Source organism: Pistacia vera, unplaced genomic scaffold (assembly GCF_008641045.1).
Source record: "Pistacia vera cultivar Batoury unplaced genomic scaffold, PisVer_v2 Contig45, whole genome shotgun sequence".
Lineage (NCBI taxonomy): Eukaryota > Viridiplantae > Streptophyta > Magnoliopsida > Sapindales > Anacardiaceae > Pistacia > Pistacia vera.
The window spans coordinates 75,507-93,873 of record NW_022196279.1 but is presented as its reverse complement, the minus strand read 5'-3'; the positions used below and the strand labels follow the sequence as shown (position 1 = coordinate 93,873).

Below are 18,367 nucleotides of genomic sequence, written 5' to 3'. Positions count from 1 at the left end.
AGGTTTCCCTATGAAGGACAGACGCTAAATCAAGGGCCCTCCTTCTAGCGCCAACTGTTGATGCTGTTTTTCGGCACCCCAATGGTCACGTGGGTTTTGTTCTGTGATGAATTAACGCACGTGATAGGGTATATGAAATGAAATAAATGCTAGGAAAACTTTTAAAGTGGTTCGGATGCTAAGGTAGCAAGTCCTACATCACTGAGTTGTATTATTTTAGTGTTGGTCAGGTCGCTAAGCGTACTGACGTACAAAAAGTTATGAAAAGTGAGCTACTCCTCTTTTACAAGTGAGAGAGTTGTTTTTTGGTAATGAATGAACCAACCCCTTAATGGTGGTTTTTCTACATTTTATATCGAATGGAAGCGTGTATCATCATTAAATCTATGGGTTGTGTGATTGTCAGCACGCATCCATCTTCACGTCCCGTTTTCCCTTTTTCCAAGCTGACTTTGCATGACTTGCTGCAGAGAGATGGACGCTGGTAAGCTCCATGTTTATTCGCAGGTCTGACGTGCGCACATTGTCCTGACAGGGGCAGGTTACTCCTGACGCGACTCCTTCCACGTCAGCTCTTTATTTTCCCGTGCATAACAACTTCCATATACTATTTATGTATATCTTTTGCGGTAATGTGTTTTCTTATGGTTAACTGAAGGTGTAGATGTAAAAAGTGGATGGAATTGGACTACAGTAAATGTTTCATTTGTCAATTTATTCTGAATACATTTTAGATAGGATTCTAAGAATGTTTTTGGTATATTTTCTAAAAATAATTAGAGTATTTTTAACCCCCTAAGTTTATTGATTTAACTAAACATTCTCCACAATAAAAGTTTAAAAATTGACAAAAACACACATATCCACCCAACTATTGCCAATAGCCAGCCACCACCGTCGGACGATAGTCGTAAGCCCCCGAGATGGCTCATGACTGGTTAGATCTGGTCGGTCGTGCATTAATCTAATCTTTTTCGGTCATATCTACTGTGGATCTAACTGAAAATAACTAGATCTACAACCACAAATCTGGTTGTTGACAATTGTTATATCTTGGCCATCAACAACCAGATCTTTAGTCGTAGATCTAACTGTTTCTAGTCAGATCCATGGTGGATCTGACCGAAAAAGGATAAATAGGTGCATGAACGGTTAGATCTAGCCAATCGTCCATCCTTATAGTGTCGGTGGCCAACAGTGGCTACTGACGGGTGATAGTGGCTTGGGTGAGTGAGAGTATTTTTGTTAATTTTAAAATTTTTATTAAAAAAGGTAATTGTTAATGTTTTGAGTTAGAATAAAATATGATTGAATTTTAACTAGAATTGTGACTATTAAAATAAATGCATCTTGAATATTGTGCCAATAGTAGACGATGTAAATTCTATTGAAGTGGTAGTCTTTGTCTTTCATCATCAATAATTGAACAGAGCACACTGTTTAAGATTCTTTAACAGATATATATCATCATCTTTCACTGTACAAATCACGCATCAATAAATTGATTTTTGCAAATGGTATCATAATCTATCTTTTAATGATTTGATTATTTCTATAATTATGTGATTTTATTTTATTTTAATCCCATGTGAAACATATATTAAATAATTCAATCCCATCTACAAAAGCACGTGATCTTGAAATTAACTCAAAGACTTTTGACTTCTACATAAATATTCACTTTTTCGATTCGCTAAAATAACTTTCTATTTCTCTTGATGGGGGGATAGAAGAGAGTGACAAAGAGAGAGAGAGAGGTTAATTTTTAGTATTTCTCGAATTAACTTTAGTATTGTAAATTCTCACAATATATATAGTTATTAGTAGAGGTTCTTCAAGCTCTGGCATATAATATTATACTTCAATTAAATTTTCTTTTTTTCCCCCTAAACTTAAGGAAGATGAATTGTAAATATGTTTTAACGGATTGTGTATGGAGATATAATATCGTTTACAGCTAGAAACTTTAATTGCAGGACTTATAGCATAATAGTATGGGGATATCATATGATAATTGTTGTTTATCTCGATTTCTTTTATTATTATTTTTATTTTTTTTGTGCGTGTAATTAAATAATTAATCATGAGCTGTAGAAATAATATTTCTTTAGAGTAAATGGTATATGTTTACATGGTCAATAATTGATTAAAGCAAACCGTTTAAGATTCCCTAACAGATATATATCACATTTTGACAGTTCATATGCTGGGTTTGTCACGGGCTAGGAGTTTCACACCCAAAAGGCTAACCTATTAGGTGGAGGAACTCTCCCCATTTATAAGCCCAAGATCTCCCCAATATGCTTCCAATGTGGGATTTGTTACATTCTCCCCCACCCAATCCGGTGACGCCCTCGTCACAGGTGGGACCCCCTTCCTACCCATCCACCTCACTCTCGTGTGGACCCACAATCACACGTGGACGCCCCTGCGTGGGCGCTTGGTGGGACATCGAAAGATGAATTGGGTCTGCTCTGATACCATTTTGGAGTTGGGCCTAACTCCTCACCCAAAAGGCCTTATTGAGTGGGAGGATTGCCCACTCTTATAAACTCATTGGCTTGAGTGTGCCTAGTCGATATAGGATCTCCAACACTGGGAAACTGTTTAACATAAAGAAACTTATATATAAACAATAATTTCATTCATATATAGCCTAGATTCAAACATTTGAAAGACTGAAATATGAACCAGCTATAGTCTTTTATTAAAGGGAGAACGACAGGTCGCACCCAAGATTTGACAAAACGACACTTTCCTATCCATCAAGTTTCAAAATGACATTTTTTCATCCTTCGTTAGGTTTTGTTATGTTTTTCGTTAATATTTTATTAAAAAGATAAAAATATCTTTAAATATTTTATTTTTATTTTATTATTTTTTAATTAGTCAGAAAAGTCAAATATTAAAAATTCAAAAAAAAAAATAGTTAACCTCATTTAAAAAGTTAGGAGTAATGCTATAAAATTGTTTAAAGTTAAATAATCTTAGTACTGTATTTATTTATAATATCATCAATATCACATCACTATTATTTATAATGCTTTTCATTTTTACTAACTGACATAAAAAAAAATCGATATTCCTAATTAATTAAATAAATAAAGAAAAAAATGTATCTTTATACTTAGACTAATAAATAATTGAATAAAGACTTTGAATTAACTAATTTTAATTTATAATAAATTAATTAAGAAATAAATTATTTAAATGTATTTTCATTTTTTCGGTCAAATATTAACTGAAAACACTTCTAGAACCTAACGAAGGATGGAAAAGTGTCATTTTGAAACTTGATGAATGAGAAAGTGTCGTTTCATCAAACCTTGGGTGGGAAAATGTCGTTCTCCCTTTATTAAATTTTGAAAGAGTAGTAGAAAATGATTTACAACACAAAACATTAACATATAGATAATAAATTATTTATGATTTAAGAGAGTATAATGAATAGGTATAAATTTTGCAACGCTTGTGCCTGAGAAGAGATGATTGTTTGTTAAACAAATAAATAAAGAAAATATATAATTAAGTTCTTCAATTGACTTTTTTTTTTTTCGATTTGGCCGATCGTATATTGATCTATTCATTTTTGCCTAGATTTACGATCAAAGATTTAGCCGATCATGTATTGATCTGACTGTTTTCGACAAGATCTGGCTGTCGTTAATAACCAGATATCTTAGCCGTCGTTTGTTTGTCAACAACGACCAAAAAATGGCTATCAATGGCCAAATCTATGATAGTAGATCTTGCTATTTTTGTCACATTCACGATATATTGATCGAAAAATGCTAGATCGAGGTGACAAGTCAGATCCAATCAATTTTGCATTATTCTGATAGATTCGACTACTTTTTGGTGGTGGTAGGTGGCTGCCGACAAATTTGGATGATGAAAGTGTTTTTGTCGATCTATAAATTGTTATTGTATGAATTATTTAGTTAAATTAACAATCTTAAAAAATTAAAAATAATATAAATATTTTTAGAAAATACTATTAAGAAATATATCAAAAACCTTCATCCTGTCCTATCCTATTAAAAAAAAAAAAATACGATATTCTAAAAATCTTACAAAACGTAGTGAATTTTCACAGGGGATTTAAATTTTCGCAAAGAAGATCTATATACAGCAAGAAACGAAGTAAAATTATGAACACAAAGCTTGGGAGAAGTGAACCCGTCACCCATCACCGCTTTGATTGGATGCAGCATCTGGAGTTAAAGTTGTTTCAGTTTTCAATTTAATTAATATGAGAGAGAGAGAGAGAATTTCCCTAAAGCACGCCTGTTAATAATTTAATGGGAAGGAAATATTATTAAAGTTTTAAGAATTTAAAAAATCAAATAACTCGAAAAATGAGACAATCTCGAATTTTGTTAACTGCATGTGAAAAGTCGATAAACCATGTGAAAAAGGACCAGAATGTTACGAAAAAATTACTTCTAGTAGACTCAAGGATTAGCTTACCCACGTCAAACTAAATTTTTTTAATGATTAATGCACACAGTTGCACATGCCATGCACCTAGGCATATGAATAGAATATTAAATGTACAGCCCAGTTGATGCATCAAATATTATTAAAGTTGTTCGTCTTTCAACATACCTGTTAAGAATTTAAAAAATCAAATAACTCGAAAAATGAGACAATCTCGAATTTTGTTAACTGCATGTGAAAAGTCGATAAACCATGTGAAAAAGGTACTAAAAATTACTTTTAGTAGACTCAAGGTTTACCTTACCCATGTCAAAGTAAAAATATTTTAATGATTAATGCACACAGTTGCACATGCCATGCAACTAGGCATAAAAATATACAACCCAGCTGATGCATAAAAAATAATGTATAAAAATGGCGTGTCTTGTGACCCATATCAAAAACATCAAAAATTAGATTGCAAGCTATGGAGCTTCTTCTTGGAAAGTAGGGAGAAGAGATATATTAGTGGATAAAAGTTTTATTTTAAAAGAAAAGAAAAAAAAAAAGAACATTTATGCAGTGATTAGGAACCCAGCCTAGCCTGGCCGATTCAACCAGTTCAATCGAGACCCGGGGCCTTCACTGGGTCGGGTTATAAATTTTTCTATTCATTTAAAATCCTGAAAATTAGGATATCAATCAGTAAAAAATTAAAGGTTAGAGTGTTAAGGCTAGAAATAAAAACTCATGTCACCTATCCCTTGTTAGCCTCCTAAATTGCAGGAAAAAGCGTATTGTTGCCCGTGATTAGGGAGGCTAACGAGGAAGAGGTGACATGGGTTTTGATTAGGAGGTTAAGGGGAGTATTTTCATGATGGTGGAGAGTGTTGTCGTCGCCGAAAATAGACCCTACTTGTTGACGTCGATGGTGATGTTTAGAATGTCTTTGCAAGATTTCAAACCTATCGAGAATTATATATAATTTTCAGAGGTATTTTTATTAGATTTCAAACCTGTGAACATCGGTTTGACCCGTCGGTCAAACTAGTTAAACCGCTCAACCCAAGACCTAGTGGCTTGGTTGGGTCACTGCACGGGACGGGTTTTAGAACACTACATTTATGTATACACTGTCATGAGCAATGTCGGAGTCGTGGCAAGTGAGGCAATTGTTAGCGTCCATTTTAGAATAAGGCTTTAAAATGAAGTTAAGTGTTAGTAGATGCGGAAGCTCTCAACAAAAATATATTGGTATTTAATCTTACATTTGTATTCTTTTATTAACATTTTCTACTTGTCCGAGTGATAATACCCCTAATTTAATTGTACGTAATTATATTTTTACTGTTATATTAACTTCGCAAAAAATACTTTATAGTTATCTAATAATAAAGAAAAAAAAAACTTTATATTATCATAACATTTTAGGTTATTATGGCTGAAGGCATATAAATAATCTAAACATATAATATTAAGCAAAAAAATAAATAAATTTTCTTAATAATTTTTAATTTTAATTAAAAGTTTTCATCAAACGTTTTAAGTTGGAAGGTAATTTTGTTTGAGAAGTTCTGAACTTCTTGATATATTAATTTCTTGATATTTATATATTATTGATTTATTGTTTTGTTTTGATAATTATTGTATTTTTATTCATATATCACACTTTTAATTCTATTTCGTAATCACAATTCACAACTACAAGAGGATTTCGTAATCACTTCAAATGGGAAGGTGCGAGCGCGGCGGCCACCGTATGGGCTTGTATGTGAAAGTTGAATGAAACAATAAAATTAGACACAGACATGTTCTAAATATTAATGAACCCCATGAAATACATATAACAAAACAAGAATTTTGAGGACGATTGAAATTTTTTTCAAAATAATACTTCAATTATATAAATATTGTTGAAGTGAAGACTGAAAACGATGCTGCTTTACTGTTAAATGAAATGCAGAGTTTTTGGCCTGAATTAATCTGTGCATCCTGTCCATCCAAGCTGTGCAGATCTAACGGCTGAAGACATGTCAACGGGTCAACAGTATAAAAGTGGGGCATAGTTCACTGTACATCAGATCTGATTTGTTGCGTCTTTTTCTCTACAGTTCGAGTTATCAGTTCTTGATTGATTTTTTCTGCATTTTTTTTAGAATCTTTGTAACTAGGTAGATTGATTAGTGATTGTTAGTTAATCTGGGGGTGGTTTTACTCTTGTGGCTTGAGGATTCCAGGTGAGAGTTCTTGGGTAAGTTACGGGTTGATTCTTGGGTAGAAATAGAGAGGAGTTGATCTGATTTTGTTGGATCTTGTACTGTGGTGATATTATTCTACTTAACAGTGTCATGAGCTCTCCATTTCCGGAGCTCAACGTGGATGCAGATTATCCAAATAGGATAATTGAACCACGGTAAAATCTTGCGTTCTTGTGTGGATGATTTGTGCAAATCTGTGTGGTGTTGAATCTGGTTTTATGTTTGTGTTTGTTGGCTGATTATAACCTGTTAAGAATCAATCAAACTCAACCTAACTTGTTCCTTTATCAAACACGACCAGCAAACACTCAATAAACAACACAAACAATAACGAATCAAAAACCAAGAACACAGCCAATTTTTACCGTGGTTCATTTATCCCAAAGGAATAAACTACGTCCACGTTGAGCTCCAAGTAAAATGGAGGCTCACTGCACTATAAGGATCAAGCCAATTACAGATTACAACTCAATCAAAAACAGCCACTCAAATCTCACAATCACCCAACCTTCAATCACCCGTAATCTACTCTCAAAGATAACTTATACAAGCGTCTCAACCAGAAGAACCTAACACTTCTTCTGCCCACAATTTAACTGATAAATTGCAACAGATTACACAAATTGAAGATTAACCAAACTAAGAATAAAAACTAGCAGAGAGGAAAAACGCGATAGAGAGAGTGTATGCTACTATTGCTGTTTCTGTGTAACTTTAGCTTTAAATAGGTTGACCTCATGGCTTAATTTGCACCGTTGGATTAGATTGAAACCAAAGGCTGGGATCTGTCACTTAAAAAATCTTCAAAACGACAGCGTATTGCTTGCTCCAACACGGCACCGTTTGAAGCTTCACTCAACAAATATATTCTTGGGGATAAATCTCGATGGAGCGGAAAACATTTATTGATAGAAAAAACAATACACCTAATTAGAGAGACATAATAAGCGTTCAGAGTCTGTTAGGTAGAATTTATCTACAAACAAAAGAACATATTTAAAGGCATATATATATATAGTTGTTTGATAGTATCTCACATGTAATATTCCTCTATATATTAAATAAGATATTTATAGTCTTGAATAAGATATTCTATTTTATAGGTTAGATTTAACTCTTTCTTGTATATTAAAACCCTTTTTAGTAAATTAATACTAAAAAAAATATTTTTAGCGGAAAGTTGGCTGAAGATGCTTTCAATTTGGTAGCAATTGAGCTTAGGATCATGTATGATTTTCTCTACACGAGGGCGATTGTTGCCTATTCTCGATCAGGAATCTTTCTCCGTTGCTCCTCTTTCTCATTACTTATGTTCCTCCTTCACATTCAAATTTATGATTTCTTTCTGGTTGACAAGGTCATAACTGTCTTACTTCCGGTTGTGGCTTTTCTTCTTGAGATTCTTGCCGCCATCGAACTTTATTCAACTGATTGGGCAACATTTATTCGTTTAACTAGAAAAAAGAAAGCACAACCAATCTCAGTTTCTGGCAATAGCAGGAGGTGGTCGAAGGTCATGGGACAATTCAATTTTTTAAGTTGTTGCTTCAAAGAGCAGTCAGCCAAATATATGAGGGTCCAGAATTTCTTCTTCATCGGGAAACAGTTAACGATTCATCCGAATTTAAGCTGGGAAGATGTGAGTGTTCAAATACAAAAGATGATTTTCAAGGAGCTCTCACAGAAAATCAACAAATATAAACTACATGATGATCATTTTTGCCACATTCGTTCACTTGAGAAAATATTGCATCAAAGAGGTGATTATGTGCTTCAAGAAAGGTATAATTTTGAAGAATTTAATTGGTGCATTAACGAGGTGGAATTGGATCACAGCCTTCTCGTTTGGCATATAGCGACTGATCTTTGTTATTATGAAGATTTTGATAAACATGAAGATGCCCATATTTTTCAAAGGTCATGAGTTCAAAACTCCATATTTCAACTGGATCAAAAAGAAAAATCAAAATTTCATGTGAACGGGCTTATTGAACTAAATATAGGCGTTTAGGTATAATGATAACTTAACACTATTATAGTATTATGGTGGTGACTTGGGTGTAAATGTTCAACCTACAAGCCCAATTCCTGCATTGGAACGACAACCTAACATCAATGATGGGAATTGCAGTGGTGACCCTACTCCAATACTATAACAATAAGAATGAAATTACACATACAAAATGTTTAGACAAATATGTTCATACAGGATGTTGCAGGTGAGATCATGAAGTAATAGAGAACTGTCATCACTTGTGCTCATTTAGAACTTTTGTCGAATACTTTGTGGACAGACCGAAAGAATACCCCCAAAACCTATTTTGATAGAACTTAATAAGCCAAAGTGATACAAATGACAATAAAAATACTATCCAACAAGGAAACAACAACCACAGTATAATTCATAAGACAATTTCATGTGATTTTCGTCAAAAATGGCTATGATCTACAGAAGCCAGTATTTGATTTCACTAAGTTAAAGAGATCAACAAAGTAAAATAATCTTAGGTTCTCACCTTTTAGATCTTCATCATTCCATCTCACAATCTCTCGAGTTTCAAGTTTTGTTCACACCAAGTTGAAGCTTTGTTCAACTCTGCACAAATCTGTAAAATAAAACATATATATTAACTAAAGATTACAATAATACCCCTATGCCAAAAACGCAAATTAAAAAATTGCCCCCATGAAAACCAAGTTTCTATAAGGCATAATCCATACATCAATACGATCCACATTTATACTATTTATACTAATTAAGCCCTCATTTATGTTATTGAATAAGCTAGAAATTAGACATTTTCCTATATTATGAAATAACCTTTAAAAAAAAATATTGTGTTGGACAATTTGAAAACTAGCTTAGGCATTTTAATGATTTTTAAATGATTCATAAAAAAATAATGATTATTCGAAAACTAGCTTAGGCATTTTAAAAAATATTGTGTTGGATACTTTCACATCTCTTGGGGGGAAGATGAAATTAAACCTTCTACTTTTTTCAGAAAATTTGCGCCGTTCTTCTCGCGGTTTCAACCAACGTGAGGTTTTACCACTTATATTTTGGTACCTAGATTCATAGAAGATGTATATAACGGAAAAAAAAGAAAAGCATATTGACATAACTAACAATGGTTATTCGGTGGTAGTACACGTGCAACCGACTATTGTTCAAGGTGTCTCCAAACAAGCTTTTGTTTGCTTGAATAAAAAGTGTGCTAAGGAAATTTCCAAGTTCAATAACAAACTCCTTAATTTCAGATACATACTCTTTCTATGGATCTTGGAACTAATCAACGATGAATTCATCGAGTGTAGTCACAAGAAGCCCTTCCGTGAGACCTAACAAAAAGAACCGAGGAGAAAGCTAAAATATACTCATGGGTATAATTTTGTCATCATAATCAAGATCAATGTCTGATAATCCATTAATTCGGATAAATTTAATATGTCAAATGTTACTTTAAATATATTAGATTTGATATTCTTAAATATAAAATAATTTTACAGAAATTTTCAATATATTAAATAAATTATCTTTTTCATATTTTATTTCTGTTACATTAAATAATGTTAGGTTGTTATATAGTTACATGATTATTTTTAGCTCAGTGGTTAATCGCTTTATTTATTTAATTATTTATTTATTTTTTTAAAATAAAAAGAGATAGAAAAACTGAAGCAGGGGGATACTATAATTACCCATTAAAATAAATAAAAGTATTTTTAGGAATACTTTCAAGGGGTCTATTGTTAATTAATTGTCCCTAAAAAGAAATAGATGTGTCTACATTCTAGTGGTGTAATGTGAATTACCCATAATCATAGAGTTTATCGCTGGAAAGAGATGCTAGATTAGATAAAATATTAGATAAAATCATGGAGTTTCTCGCTGGCAGCCAAAAAAATTTTAGAAAAAATCTGCAATGACCAGCATGGCCAATCGAGGAATATTCTCTGCGCAATACTATAGGAAAAAGTGCCTGAAGACCTCATTAATCTATGTTTTGATTTGCCCTTCTGATTTGTAAAGAAAAGACGATTAAATTTTGTCGCCCATTTCTTGTCGTTTCTTCTTTACCAAAAAGTGGGTTGATGATTTTGGTTAGCTCAAATTTCGACCTTCTCTTAGAATCGCTGCACGTATCCTCTTCTGTACTTTCATGGAAGGCTCATTTTCATTTGTCCCTCCCTTAATGATGTTTCTTCTCTGAATAGACTAATGGTGAGTGCTACTTGTCTTTTGGAGAATGGAAAATCATCGATCTCCACAATCATTATTCCCTAGCTACCCGTTAAAATAAATTTTCACAATTCTTCGTTTTTTATTTCTTGCTTAAACTTTATCTAAAATTCCAAAGCCGTGAATATTATACTGAGATCACCACAAAAATAGTTTCTAATGGTAAAGGTACTGTTAAACTTATAGATTTTTGTTTATTGTATTGGAGTTATAGATTTTTGTTTATTAATTTGGTATATTATTTAATTATCATGTTTGATTCTCAAGTAATATAAATTTAACAATAGAAACTAATTATGAACTTAACAGCATGAATCATCAATTTTAACTTGTAATTAATTATTTGAAAAGTCATCAGTTTTTATTAACTTCTTTGAGTATTTTCTATTGATCCAAACAAAACCAAATGTTTCGTTTACTTTTAAGTCTGATGTTTTATCTGTTTGTAACTCTGTTTTGTTCTTATTTTGGGCTTCGGAACCATGTTTAAATAAGAATGATAAAGGTAAAGGAGACTTAGCGGTGAAGATGGAGTAGCAGTAATAATATCAATATACAGACAAACACAAATATATAAATAAATTACTTGATATCTAGTGTTACCCTAAAACCAAATGTGATAGCCTGCCAAGACGATTATGAATATGACGAGTTGACGACGTTATAAAGCAGCAGAGGAAACAATTAGAAATACAGAAGCTACTTCAAAATTTCTTGGGTTTAGTAAAGATGCAAAATTGCAGTCTACACCTCACTTAGGCTTTGCACAAGTGGGAATGGTTGATGAATGGATAAGGAAAAGCAGGTCCAGCTTTTGTAAAAGATAGAAAATAACAAAATATCATAGCTGTTAAAGCACTAACTGACATCTTGACCCCATTAAACTTTTAATAATTGTATAAAAATAGTGACTTTGAGCTAAAGCAGAGAAAAAAAGAGAAGTCCAGAGCTGGAGTTTTCTGGAAAATATCGGTTCAGTTTATCAAGTGAGAGATGAGTGTACAGTGTTTTATACAGAAGACTAACGGAAGATTAACAGTAACTGTAACTAATATACAGTTACTTAACGGCTTGACTAACAGACTTAGCTTATAACTCTAACATCCCCCTTTAAGCTAAACGGTGACATATCTCTCAACATATATAATAAAGTTGCAATTCACAATTCCTCTCTCAAATAACAAAAGCATCAGTCATCAATTTTTAAACTCTTCAGTAAATATAGTTAATGCGTAAATTAATTTTAATCTTCTCTAATTATCCACGTGGAGATTAATTTTTTTGCTGCTGATTTTGAAACAAACAATCATTGAAAAAACATAGAAAATCTTAATAACTGAACAGTCCACTTATCATATATATAAAAGTTTTTAAAAATTAATTTTAATCTCTCTCTAATATCCACGTGCAATTACACCAGTAAATAGCAATTCACACTTTCTCTCTCAAAAGCAAAACATCAGTCATTAATTTTTTTTTCAGAATTTTTAAAAATCTATAAAAAGAGAATGTGAATGTAATATTTTTTTTTATAATCATTTTTCGTATTAAAAGAAGACATTTCTTTTTTACTTTCTCTTACCTTTTCTGACACTTCGTCTCTTGTGAAAACCTTTTCTCTCTAACATTATATCTCCTCTCTTACAAAAACATCTCTCTTTCGTCTGAAAATAAGTTTGATCTATTTTCTCTTCCTCTCATATTTCAAACTTTCACTTAGCCACCGCCGGTCCACAACACCAATACCATCCCTTCCGACTTACCTTCTACCACCGTCGAAATTGCCGTATTTGACAAGAAGACATCTTATTCCTGTAAGGTTATTCTTTTTATTCTTTTATTTATTCAAGTAACAACTAAGCAAACAAATCTCAAAAGCCATGTATCAAAAAACTAATCCACTATACAACAGTGGCGGACCCAGGATTTTTGTCCAGGGGGGGCCCTTCGCTCCGCCATTGTTTACCAATCAACTAGTGAAAATATAAGAAATAATATCTAATTCACAAGGAAACACAAGAAAATTGTTACGTGGAAAAACCTCTTAATGTAAAGAGATAAAAAAAACCATGAGAATCTAATGATCCATTAAATCCATATAATCAAAAGAGTTTACTGATGCGTATTTTGAACAAACTGCAAATGTAATAAGTGCACTAGTCGCAAAAGTAGTAAAATGATTAATAGAATATCGTTCCCACGAGGAGTGTTACTAAGTGCCGATTTCTCTAATTTAAGTCTTATTGAAGCACAATAAATTGGATTGATAAAAATTAACGAACTAAATACAATTTAAGAAAATATAAATGAATGATATGAAATTAAAGCAAAACACAACAACTTAACTAATTAAACAAAATGCTAAAAAAAAAGCTAGGGTGTTGATTTCACCTAGATACACCTAACCCGAACATAGATCTATTACCCAAGTTCTAATTCCTTGATTGAAAGGAATTCCCAAGTTGTAAAACATACATTCTCATACTATATTTCCTACTTACTTATTAAGCTTCCGCACAACAAAATGAAGATTAATAGTTCAAAATTTTTTAAGCTTTAGAAATTCTATCTAGATTTCATAAATTGTAAAACTATCCTAGCGTTGCTTAATCTCGGTATTTATCTCAAGAGACACAATCACAAATCACTTCTCAGTCTTATTGTGTAAAACACATTTGAATGATCAAACATCCAAAAGTCATTAAGCAAAGAGATAAACACTCATCATGAAATAAAACTAAAAGTAATCAATTCATATAATTGAATTATTGTATAAATGTTACATCAAACCTAGCTAAACAACTCAGTCTTACTGAAAAACAAACAAAAAATAACAAAAAAACTGAGTCAAGATTCATCATTGAAAAACAAGCAAAAGATGGAGAAATCTTCTCTAATTGAAGCCTAAATCTTCAATAATCTTCTCCTTCCAAGAACTGTCTTCCAAATGACGAACCAAGACCTTTTTCTTTCATTTTCATGCTAATTTATACTCTTTTCACTTAAGGACAAAGCCTAGCAAGCCAAAACGTGTCGTTTTTTTTTTCACATCTGGCGCAGTTTCGCGCGAGTGAAGCTTTCTTGCCGTGGTGAGAAATCGTTCGGGCCAATTTTGAGCATGAAAGAGTCTGAATATGGAAAAGTGTTAAACATATGAATTGTAGCCCTTTAAATTATCTTTCTACTCGTTCAAGAATCAGCACAATCTGAGGTCTACAACTCAAGTTATGATAGAAATACTGAAGCACATCTAAACACGTTTTTCTAGTTTCCAAGTACTGTTTACGACTTCAAGCCAAGTTTTCACCCTTGTCCAGTCCGAATTAGGAAAAACCTAAAACATAAAAGTTGTAGCTCTGCTCTAGCTTTCCAAAGGTTCTAAAATCAGGTCATTCTGAGTTTCCAAGCTCAAGTTACGTAATTTACTTTCAAAACTGTAATTATGCTCAAAATCATTGTTTAGGCCTGTAAAGACAAATTATAAATTAGTAACAATTATGACCCAAATTGTATAAGAAGTATCCTAAATCTTATCGAAATTCAATGCAAAATCATAGGAAAAAATAGGATTATCATTTACAACAACCACAAATCCACTAAAATATTCTACACAAATTGAGGCTTAATCACAATTCTAACAAAAGTAAAGTACACGAAAGTTTATAAAAATATGGATTACAATCAGTCCAAATCTAGATCCGCATGTAAAAGAGAAGTTGGAATTGGGGAAGAAAAACTTATATAAAAGACAAAACCTAACTTTTTAATTTTTTAACTGTTTAATTTTTTTTTTTTTTTTAACCTTTCAAAAAACTTTCAAATTTTTCTTAAAGTTGAGGGCAGGCCTGGGCCTACCCTCAAGGGGCCTGGGTCCGCCCTGAGTACAACATATGTAGAAAAAAAAAAAAAAAAAAAAAAAGGCGGCTTGGGATAGAATAAGATAAACCTTAGGGGTGGGGACAGATAATAACTTTTATTTATTTTTTTATTTTGGTGTCTCAACCCTTAAACCTTCTTAGGGTGTGTACTTTTATGCTCATGACAAAGTTTAGGGTGTGTTTTATGAATCCGTTTTATGTTTTATGAAAAAATTGAAAATGATGATATGCCGAAAATAAAAATGCATTTGATATATTTGTCTGAAAACAATATCTTAAAACTGAGAAAATAAAAACGTGTTGACATGGGTTTCTACAACAAATTTTGAAAATAAGAAAATGAAAATGTAGTTGTCATAAACAACAATTTAAATTCAGAACTTTAAATAAATTTAATTGCGTTTTGAATTAATTTTATATTCATTAAATAATAACTAACAGATAATTAATAATCATTAATTATTTAAAATTAGTTATTTAAATTTATATTAATTCTTTTATTAATACTTATTCTAAAATAGTAGGATTGACTATTGCTTTTGAAAATTATTGAATAATCTTTTTTATCTTAATCCATTTTTTTATTTTCAAATCTTAGATACATAACATAAATTAATAATTATTAAACAAAATTAATTTCAATAGAGTTAAAATACTATTATTATTTATTTATTTTCTTTATCTTCTTTCTCAATTCCAATTCTGTACCACTTCATCTTTTTACTTTAAAAAATACCCTAGATGTAATATTAATTGGCGGCAGGCACACACACAATCTCTAGACCTAGGAAAGAAAGTGTCTGCAAACAAGATGGTGGTGCCGCCGCCGTAAATTTAATTCATGGGTAGAGTGTTATAAACGTTTAATTTCATTTTCTCTTATACAAACTAACGTGGTATTGTTTCATATATATATATATATATATTTTTTTTTTTCTTTTATGATCGAGGGTATTTTGGGCGTACTTTAACTAATCTTTCAGAGACCTTAGAATTATCTGTCGGGTCTCATGACTACCCCATTAACACCTGAAGAGGGATTCGAACTTAAATAATACATCTAAGAATCCTTATCGAATAGCTTATTTAATTTATTTATTAAGTTGTCATTCTTAAATTATAGTATTAAGTTTTATGTTGTATCAAATATACATGGTAAACAAATTGTTCTTTTTTTAATTAATTTTTGCTTGCAGATAATTTCATCTTTGAGATGGAAGTAGTTGTGGAGAAGCAAGGTCATGAGTACGTAGAAAAAGCATTGTTAAGATTGGAAGTTCAAGCATTCATTTTAGTTGGCCTTTTTTTACAAATCATTCTCATCATATTTGGCTTTCGAAGAAAATTTATTGTTAGAAATTGGATAAGACTCCTTGTCTGGTCAGCATATTTAGGAGCAAATTGGATGGCAACTGTTGCCCTCGGCAACCTTGGAAAATACGAAGAATATGGTGAAGTAGACTGTGGCATTTATAAGGATAAAACATATTGTGAAGAGTATATAGATTTTGTGGAAGGAAACAAAAAACTCAGCATATTGTGGTCACCTTTCCTTCTCCTACACCGTGCTGGTCCAGACACTATCTCAGCTTACTCTTTAGAAGACAATGATTTGTGGTCGAGGACCTTTTTTATGTTCATTGCGAACGTCGGGGGAGTGTTTTATCTCTTTGCAATAACCTTGAGCAGCATGTTTACTTTCAGAGCATATATATCCGTTCCAATATTTATTTCCGGAATTATTAAATATGGAGAGAGAGTTTATGTACTTTGGTCTTCAAGCACAGAGCGTTTTAAAGAGTCTTTGCTCTCAAATCCTGATCCGTTTCCAGATCTTGTTAAAATCACAAAACAAGATATGGAGAAAAAACTAGAGGGGGAGGAAATTGATATTGAGAGGGAAGCAGTAAAGGATGAATCACATCAAATCTTTGAAGCTTTTTTTCTGTTCAAGAGTTTTGCAAATTTGTTTTCGGGTCTTATTCTTGATGACAATGAATTGTTGATAAGTAACAAGATCTTTAGCGGAAAGTTGGCTGAAGACGCTTTCAGTTTGGTAGCAATTGAGCTTGGGATCATGTATGATGTTCTCTACACGAAGGCTATTGTTGCCTATTCTCGATTAGGAATCTTTCTCCGTTGCATCAGCTTCTTTTGCTCTTCTTTCTCATTAATTTTGTTCCCACTTTACATTCAGTTTGATGATTTCTTTCTGGTTGACACCTTAATAACTTTCTCACTTCTAGCTGTGGCTTTTCTTCTTGAAATTCTTGCCGTCGTCGAACTTTATTCAACTGATTGGGCAACACTTATTCGTTTAATTAAAAAAAAGAAAGCACAACCAATGTCAGTTTTTGGCAATCGCAAGAGGTGGTCGAAGGTCATGGGACAATTCAACCTTTTAAGTTGTTGCTTCAAAGAGGAGCCAGCCAAATATATGAGGGTCCAGAATTTCTTCTTCATCGGGAAACGGTTAACGATTCATCTGAACTTAAGTTGGGAAGATGTGAGTGTTGATTTACAAAAGATGATTTTCAAGGAGCTCTCAGAGAAAATCGACGAATATAAACTGCATGATGATCATTTTTGCGACACTCATTTACTGGAGAAAATATTGCATCAAAGAGGTGATTATGGCTTCAAGAAAGGTATAATTTTCAAGAATTTAATTGGTGCATTAACGAGGTGGAATTGGATCACAGCCTTCTCCTTTGGCATATAGCAACTGATCTTTGTTATTACGAAGATTTTGATAAACATGAAGATGCCGATAATAATTTTCATCAAACTAGCAAATTTGGCAAACGCTTGTCTGATTACATGTTGTATCTTCTTGTGGCATGTCCCTACATGATGCCTAAAGGAAATGGTGAGTTAAGGTTTAGAAAAACCTGTGTCATGGTAAGGAGGTTCATTGAATCATCGAAAGCGAGTTCTACATCAATCCAAAGAGTAGAAGATTGCAAGATTTTACTTGAAGACAACATCGATAATATAAAATCAGAAGATATGTCAGTGCTGGTGGAGGGGTGCAAGCTTGCTAAACAATTGCAATCACTTCAATATGAGGATGGTTGGAATGAGGAAAAAAAATGGAAAATGATAACAGAAGTGTGGGTGGAAATGTTGACATATGCTGCAAACCAGTGTGATTGGAAAGATCATGGTTACCAACTTAGGAAAGGTGGAGAGCTGCTCACTCATGTTCGTCTTCTAATGACACATCTTGGTTTAAGTGTACAATACAGCAAATATGGGAGGAAAATTGGTTAATCACTTCATCCCTGAATGCAGAAATAAGTGCATGCTTCATTGCACTTGTACAAAAGCTTGTTGCGTTTGATTGTTGAAATTTTAGTAGTGCCATGCTTTGTCGATGTACAAAAGCTTGTTGGATTTGATGATTGAAATAATTTTTCCAGCTGTGATCTTACTTTATCTTGTCTCTATTTAATTTATTATATAATATTTTTATCCAACAAGGAAACAACAACCACAGTACAATACACAAACAATTTTATGTGATTCATCGAAAATGGTTATGACTACAGAAGCCAGTATTTGATTTC

The 18,367-nt window shown here is 32.4% G+C and overlaps 1 protein-coding gene across 1 annotated transcript; it reads left to right on the top strand.

Annotated features, from left to right (window-relative positions):
- Positions 1-12,697: 12,697 nt before the first annotated feature.
- On the top strand, positions 12,698-18,158 carry LOC116144652. The gene is made up of 3 exons (XM_031430110.1): positions 12,698-12,734; positions 15,995-17,264; positions 17,803-18,158. Exons 2-3 carry the CDS (start codon positions 16,012-16,014, stop codon positions 17,840-17,842), a joined length of 1,293 nt encoding a protein of 430 aa, XP_031285970.1. The 5' UTR covers positions 12,698-12,734; positions 15,995-16,011; the 3' UTR covers positions 17,843-18,158.
- The last annotated feature ends 209 nt before the right edge of the window (positions 18,159-18,367 follow it).

Bases quoted from the DNA above. Each gene is read 5' to 3' on its own strand.
- LOC116144652 (XM_031430110.1), top strand. From the start codon at position 16,012: ATGGAAGTAGTTGTGGAGAAGCAAGGTCATGAGTACGTAGAAAAAGCA. The intron at 17,265-17,802 runs GAAACGGTTAAC...ATATAAAATCAG, and splicing joins CAGAATTTCTTCTTCATCGG to AAGATATGTCAGTGCTGGTG.